This window comes from Mizuhopecten yessoensis, unplaced genomic scaffold, assembly GCF_002113885.1.
Source record: "Mizuhopecten yessoensis strain PY_sf001 unplaced genomic scaffold, ASM211388v2 scaffold2215, whole genome shotgun sequence".
NCBI classification, from domain to species: Eukaryota; Metazoa; Mollusca; class Bivalvia; order Pectinida; family Pectinidae; genus Mizuhopecten; species Mizuhopecten yessoensis.
Window position 1 is genome coordinate 39366 of NW_018404435.1, and position 7847 is coordinate 47212.

The 7847-nt window shown below is 47.6% G+C and overlaps 1 protein-coding gene across 1 annotated transcript; it reads left to right on the plus strand.

Moving 5' to 3' along the window:
- Positions 1-392: 392 nt before the first annotated feature.
- On the plus strand, positions 393-5810 carry LOC110445347 (tenascin-like). Its single transcript, XM_021489907.1, has 5 exons — positions 393-538; positions 1103-1291; positions 2982-3131; positions 4387-4731; positions 5246-5810. The coding sequence occupies exons 1-5, from the start codon at positions 393-395 to the stop codon at positions 5808-5810; spliced, it is 1395 nt and encodes a 464-aa protein (XP_021345582.1).
- Positions 5811-7847: the final 2037 nt, after the last annotated feature.

Consider the following 7847-nt stretch of genomic DNA (forward strand, 5'->3'; position numbering starts at 1 on the left):
CTATACAAATATTCACCGATTTTGTCGATAAGCACAGATTGGTTTGCATACTGACAAGGAAATGTAAGAACTCAATATTAATCCAAATATGTCGTATAAACTTTTGTAACAGGACGTTCTCGAACAATCCAAATATTCCGCCTCGTCAACATACAGATCAAGCTCTCGCCAGTATGGGCGGGGCCAAATGACCGACTTTTGAAAGCTTCTTTCCGATTGGTCAGTCCGCTGCAGAATGACACGTCGCCAGTTAGGGTCACAACATATTTTACTACGTATTTTTTGTACAGTGAAATACAATGTGTATAAACATATTATCGTAGTATATTTGTTAAGGTGTGTTAGAATGGGGATAGTACGTTGTTTTTCGTGTCTATACTGGCGATTAGAACATGAAAATTGGGTTTGAACTCGACTGTGGGTACATAGATCACGGAAAATGTGTGGATGTCGGCTGTGGGTATAGAGACCCCGGGAAATGTGTAGATGTCGACTGTGGGAACAGAGACTACGGGACATGTGTAGATGTTCACTGTGGGTACAGAGACTACGGGAAACGTTAAGATGTCGATTTTTGGTACAGAGACCTCGGGAAATGTGCAGATGTGGACTGTGGGTTCAAAGACCACGGGAAATGTGTGGATGTCGGCTGTGGGTATAGAGACCCCGGGAAATGCGTAGATGTCGACTGTGGGAACAGAGACTACGGGACATGTGTAGATGTTCACTGTGGGTACAGAGACTACGGGAAACGTTAAGATGTCGATTTTGATGTCTATTGTGGGTACAGAGACCACGGGAAATGTGTAGATGTCGAATGTGGGTACAGACACCACGGGAAATGTTTAGATGTCTATTGTGGGTACAGACACCACGGGAAATGTTTAGATGTCGAATGTGGGTACAGAGACTACGGGAAATGTGTAGATGTCTATTGTGGGTACAGACACCACGGGAAATGTGTAGATGTCGACTGTGGATACAAACACCACGGGAAATGTATAGAAGTCGGCTGTGGGTACAGAGACCCAGGGAATTGTGTAAATATCGGCTGCGGGTACAGAGACCACGGGAATTTTTTGATGTCTATTGTGGGGTACAGAGACCACGGGAAATGTGTAGATGTCGACTGTGGGAACAGTGACTACGAGAAAAGTGTAGATGTCGACTGTGGGTACAGAGACCACGGGAAATGTGTAGATGTCAACTGTGGGAACAGTGACTACGAGAAAAGTGTAGATGTCGACTGTGGGTACAGAGACCACGGGAAATGTGTGGATGTCGGCTGTGGGTAAAGAGACCCCGGAAAATTTGTAGATGTCGACTGTGGGAACAGAGACTACGGTAAATGTGTAGATGTCGAATGCGGGTACAGAGACTACGGGAAATGTGTAGATGTCGACTGTGGGTACATAGACTACGGGATATGTGTAGATGTTCATCATGGGTACAGAGACTACGGGAAACGTTAAGATGTCGATTTTGGGTACAGAGACCACGGGAAATGTGTAGATGTCGACTGTGGGAACAGTGACTACGAGAAATGTGTAGATGTCGACTGTGGGTACATAGACCACGGGAAATGTGTAGATGTCGACTGTGGATACAGACACCACGGGAAATGTATAGAAGTAGGCTGTGGGTACAGAGACCACGGGAAATGTGTAGGGGTTCAAAGACCACGGGAAATGTGTGGATGTCGACTGTGTGTGTAGATGTCGACTGTGGGAACTGACACCACGGGAAATGTGAAGATGTCGACTGTGGGAACAGTGACTTCGAGAAATGTGTAGATGTCGACTGTGGGTACATAGACCACGGTAAATGTGTGTATGTCGGTGTGGGTACAGAGACCCCGGGAAATGAGTAGATGTCGACTGTGGATACAGACACCACGGGAAATGTATAGAAGTAGGCTGTGGGTACAGAGACCACGGGAATTGTGTAAATGTCGACTGTGGGAACAGAGACTACGGGACATGTGTAGATGTTCACTGTGGGTACAGAGACTACGGGAAACGTTAAGATGTCGATTTTTGGTACAGAGACCTCGGGAAATGTGCATATGTGGACTGTGGGTTCAAAGACCACGGGAAATGTGTGGATGTCGGCTGTGGGTACAGAGACCCCGGGAAATGTGTAGATGTCGAATGTGGGTACAGACACCACGGGAAATGTGTAGCTGTCTATTGTGGGTACAGAGACCACGGGAAATGTGTAGATGTCGAATATGGGTACAGACACCACGGGAAATGTGTAGATGTCTATTGTGGGTACAGAGACCACGGGAAATGTGTAGATGTCATATGTGGGTACAGACACCACGGGAAATGTTTAGATGTCTATTGTGGGTACAGAGACCCCGGGAAATGTATAGATGTCTATTGTGGGTACAGAGACCAAGGGAAATGTGTAGATGTCATATGTGGGTACAGACACCACGGGAAATGTTTAGATGTCTATTGTGGGTACAGAGACCCCGGGAAATGTATAGATGTCTATTGTGGGTACAGAGACCAAGGGAAATGTGTAGATGTCATATGTGGGCACAGACACCACGGGAAATGTGTGGATGTCGACTGTGGGTACAAACACCGCGGGAAATGTATAGAAGTCGGCTGTGGGTACAGAGACCCAGGGAATTGTGCAAATATCGGCTGTGGGTACAGAGACCACGGGAATTGTGTAAATATCGACTGTGGGTACAGAGACCACGGGAAATGTGTAGATGTCGACTGTGGGTACAGAGACCAAGGGAAATGTGTAGATGTCAACTGTGGGTAAAGAGACCCCGGAAAATTTGTAGATGTCGACTGTAGGAACAGAGACTACGGTAAATGTGTAGATGTCGAATGCGGGTACAGAGACTACGGGAAATGTGTAGATGTCGACAGTGGGTACATAGACTACGGGATATGTGTAGATGTTCACTATGGGTACAGAGACTACGGGAAACGTTAAGATGTCGATTTTGGGTACAGAGACCACGAGAAATGTGTAGATGTCGACTGTGGGAACAGTGACTACGAGAAATGTGTGGATGTCGACTGTGGGTACATAGACCACGGGAAATGTGTAGATGTCGACTGTGGGTACATAGACCACGGGAAATGTGTGGATGTCGGCTGTGGGTACAGGGTACAGAGACTACGGGAAACGCTAAGATGTCGATTTTGGGTACAGAGACCACGACAAATGTGTAGATGTCGACTGTGGGAACTGACACCACGGGAAATGTGTAGATGTCGACTGTGGGAACAGTGACTTCGAGAAATGTGTAGATGTCGACTGTGGGTACATAGACCACGGTAAATGTGTGTATATCGGTGTGGGTACAGAGACCCCAGGAAATGAGTAGATGTCGACTGTGGGTACAGAGACCACGTGAAATGTGTAGATGCCGACTGTGGGTACATAGACCACGGGACATGTGTGGAATTTCACTGTGGGTACAGAAACTACGGAAAACGTTAAGATGTCGATGTCGGGTACAGAGACCACGGGAAACGTGCAGATGTGGACTGTGGGTTCATAGACCACGGGAAATGTGTGGATGTCGACTGTGTGTACAGAGACCCCGAGAAATGTGTAGATGTAGATTGTTGGTACAGAGACCACGGGAAATGTGTAGATGTCGACTGTGGATACAGACACCACGGGAAATGTATAGAAGTAGGCTGTGGGTACAGAGACCACGGGAATTGTGTAAATGTCGGCTGTGGGTACAGAGACCACGGGAAATGTGTAGAAGTCGGCTGTGGGTACAGAGACCACGGGAATTGTGTAAATGTCGGCTGTGGGTACAGAGACCTCGGGAAATGTGTAGATGTCGACTGTGGATACAGACACCAGGGGTAATGTATAGAAGTCGGCTGTGGGTACAGAGATCACGGGAATTGTGTAAATGTCGACTGTAGGTACAAAGACCACGGGAAATGTGTAGATGTCGATTGTGGGTACAGAGACTACTGGAAATGTGTAGATGAGTGGATATAGACACCACGGAAAATGTATAGAAGTCGACTGTGGGTACAGAGACCGCGGGAATTGTGTAAATGTCGGTTGTGGGTACAGAGACCACGGGAATTGTGTAGAAGTCGGCTGTGTGTACAGAGACCACGGGAATTGTGTTAATGTCGGCTGTGGGTACAGAGACCCCGGGAAATGTGTAGATGTCGACTGTGGGAACAGAGACTACAGGAATTGTGTATATGTTCATTGTAGGTACAGAGACCCCGGAAAACGTTAAGATGTCGATTTTGGTTACTGAGACCATGGGAAATGTGCAGATGTGGACTGTGGATTCAAAGACCACGGGAAATGTGTGGATGTCGGCTGTGGGTACAGAAACCCCGGAAAATGTGTAGATGTCGATTGTGGTTACAGAGACCACGGGAAATGTGTAGATGTCTACTGTGGATACAGACAACACGGGAAATGTATAGAAGTCGGCTGTGGGTCCAGAGACCACGGGAATAGTGTAAATGTCGACTGTAGGTACAAAGACCAAGGGAAATGTGCAGATATCGAATGTGGGTACAGACACCACGGGAAATGTGTAGATGTCGACTGTGGGTACATAGACCACGTGAAATGTGTAGATGTCGACTGTGGAAACAAAGACTACGGGAAATGTGTAGATGTCGACTGTGGGTATAGAGACCACGGGAAATGTGTGAATGTCGGCTGTGGGTACAGAGACCCCGGGAAATGTGTAGATGTCGACTGTGGGTACAGAGACTACGGGAAACGTTAAGATGTCGATTTTGGATACAGAGACCACGGGAAATGTGCAGATGTGGACTGTGGGTTCAGATACCCCTGAAAATGTGTAGATGTCGATTGTGGGTACAGAGACCACGGGAAATGTTCAGATGTCGATTGTGGGTACAGAGACCACAGGAAATGTGTTGATGTCGACTGTGGATACGGACACCACAGGAAATGTGTAGATGTCGACTGTGGGTCAGAGACCACGGGACATGTGTAGATGTTCAATGCGGGTACCGAGACTACGGGAAACGTTAAGATGTCGATTTTGGGTACAGAGTCCACGGGAAATGTGCAGATGTGGACTGTGGGTTCAAAGACCACGGGAAATGTGTGGATGTCGGTTGTGTGGGTATAGAGACCCAGGGAAATGTGTAGATGTCGACTGTGGGAACAGAGACTACGGGAAATGTGTAGATGTTCACTGTGGGTACAGAGACCCCGGGAAACGTTAAGATGTCGATTTTGGGTACAGAGTCCACGGGAAATGTGCAGATGTGGACTGTGGGATCAAAGACCACGGGAAATATGTAGATGTCGAATGTGGGTACAGAGACCACGAGAAATGTATAAAAGTCGGCTGTGGGTACAGAGACCAGGGGAATTGTGTAAATGTCGACTGTAGGTACAAAGACCCCGGGAAATGTGTAGAATTCGACTGTAGGTACAAATACCACGGGAAATGTGTAGATGTCGACTGTAGATACATAGACCACGGGAATTGTGTAGATGTCGACTGTGGGAACAGAGACTACGGGAAATGTGTAGATGTCGACTGTGGGTACATAGATCACAGGAAATGTGTGGATGTCGGCTCTGGGTACATAGATCACGGGAAATGTGTGGATGTCTGCTGTGGGTATAGAGACCCAGTGAAATGTGTAGATGTCGACTGTGGGAACAGAGACCCCGGGAAATGTGTAGATGTCGACTGTGGGAACAGAGACTACGGGAAATCTGTAGATGTTCACTGTGGTTACATAGACCACGGGACATGTGTAGATGTTCACTGTGGGTACAGAGACCCCGAGAAACGTTAAGATGTCGATTTTGGTTACTGAGACCACGGGAAATGTGCAGATGTGGACTGTGGATTCAAAGACCACGGGAAATGTGTGGATGTCGGCTGTGGGTACAGAGACCCCGGAAAATGTGTAGATGTCGATTGTGGGTACAGAGACCCCGGGAACTGTGTAGATGTCGACTGTGGATACAGAGACTACGGGAAACGTTAAGATGTCGATTTTGGATAGAGAGACCACGGGGAATGTGCAGATGTGGACTGTGGGTTCATTTACCCCGGAAAATGTGTAGATGTCGATTGTGGGTACAGAGACCACGGGAAATTTTCAGATGTGGACTGTGCGTTCATAGACCACGGAAATGTGTGGATGTCGGCTGTGGGTACATAGACCGTAGATGTCTACTGTGGGTACATAGACGACGTGGGTACAGAGACCATGGGAAATGTGTAGATATCGAATGAGGGTACAGACACCACCAGATGTGGACTGTGCGTTCATAGACCACGGAAATTGGGTAGGTGTCGACTGTGGGAACAGAGAATACGGGAAATGTATAGATGTCGACTGTGGATACAGTCACCACGGGGAATGTATAGAAGTAGGCTGTGGGTACAGAAACCACGGGACATGTGTGGATGTCGGCTGTTGGTATAGAGACCCAGGAAAATGTGTAGATGTCCATCGTGGGTACAGAGACCATGGGAAATGTGCAGATCTGGACTGTGGGTTCAGAGACTACGGGAAACGATAAGATGTCGATTTTGGGTACAGAGGCCACGGGAAATGTGCAGATGTGGACTGTATGTCGACTGTGGATACAGTCACCACGGGGAATGTATAGAAGTAGGCTGTGGGTACAGAGACCCATAGACCACGGGAATTCTGAAGATGTCGACTGTGCGGACACAAACCACCGGACATGTGTAGATGTTCACAGTGGGTACAGAGACCCATAGACCACGGGAAATGTAGATGTGGACTGTGGGTTCATGATGTCGACTGTGGGCACATAGATCACAGGAAATGTGTGGATGTCGGCTGTTGGTATAGAGACCCAGGGAAATGTGTAGAATTCGACTGTAGGTACAAAGGTGGGTACAGAGACCACAGGTAATGTGTTGATGTCGGTTGTGTGGGTATAGAGACCACGGGAAACGTTAAGATGGCGATTTTGGGTACAGAGACCACCACGGGAAATGTATAAAAGTCGGCTGTGGGTCCAGAGACCCCGGGAAACGTTAAGGGTACATAGATCACGAGAAATGTGTGGATGTCTGCTGTGGGTACATAGACCGTAGATGTCTACTGTGGGTACATACACCACGGGAAATGTTCAGATGTGGACTGTGGTTTCATTTACCCCGGACAATGTGTAGATGTCGCCTGTGGGAACAGAGAATACGGGAAATGTATAGATGTCGACTGTAATGTGTAGATGTTCACAGTGGGTACAGAGACCCATAGACCACGGGAATTCTGAAGATGTCGACTGTGAGTACAGAAACCACGGGGATTGTGCAGATGTGGACTGTGGATTCATTTACCCCGGACAATGTGTAGATGTCGCCTGTGGGAACAGAGACTACGGGAAAGGTACAGAGATCACGGGAATTGTGTAAATGTTGACTGTAGGTACAAAGGTGGGTACAGAGACCATGGGAAATGTGTAGATGTTGACTGTGGGTACATAGACCACGGTACATGCTTAGATGCTCACTGTGGGTACAGAAACCACGGGGATTGTGCAGATGTGGACTGTGGGAAATGTGTAGATATCGAATGAGGGTACAGACACCACCAGATGTGGACTGTGGGAAATGTGTAGATGTTGACTGTGGATACAGACAACACGGGAAATGTTTAGATGTCGAATGTGTGTACAGAGACCCCGAGAAACGTTAAGATGTAGATTTTGGATAGAGAGACCCAGGGAAATGTGTAGAAGTCGGCTGTGGGTACGTGGATGTCGGCTGTTGGTATAGAGACCCATGTAGATGTCGACTGTAGATACATAGACCACGGGACTGTGTAGTTGTAGACTGTGGATACAGA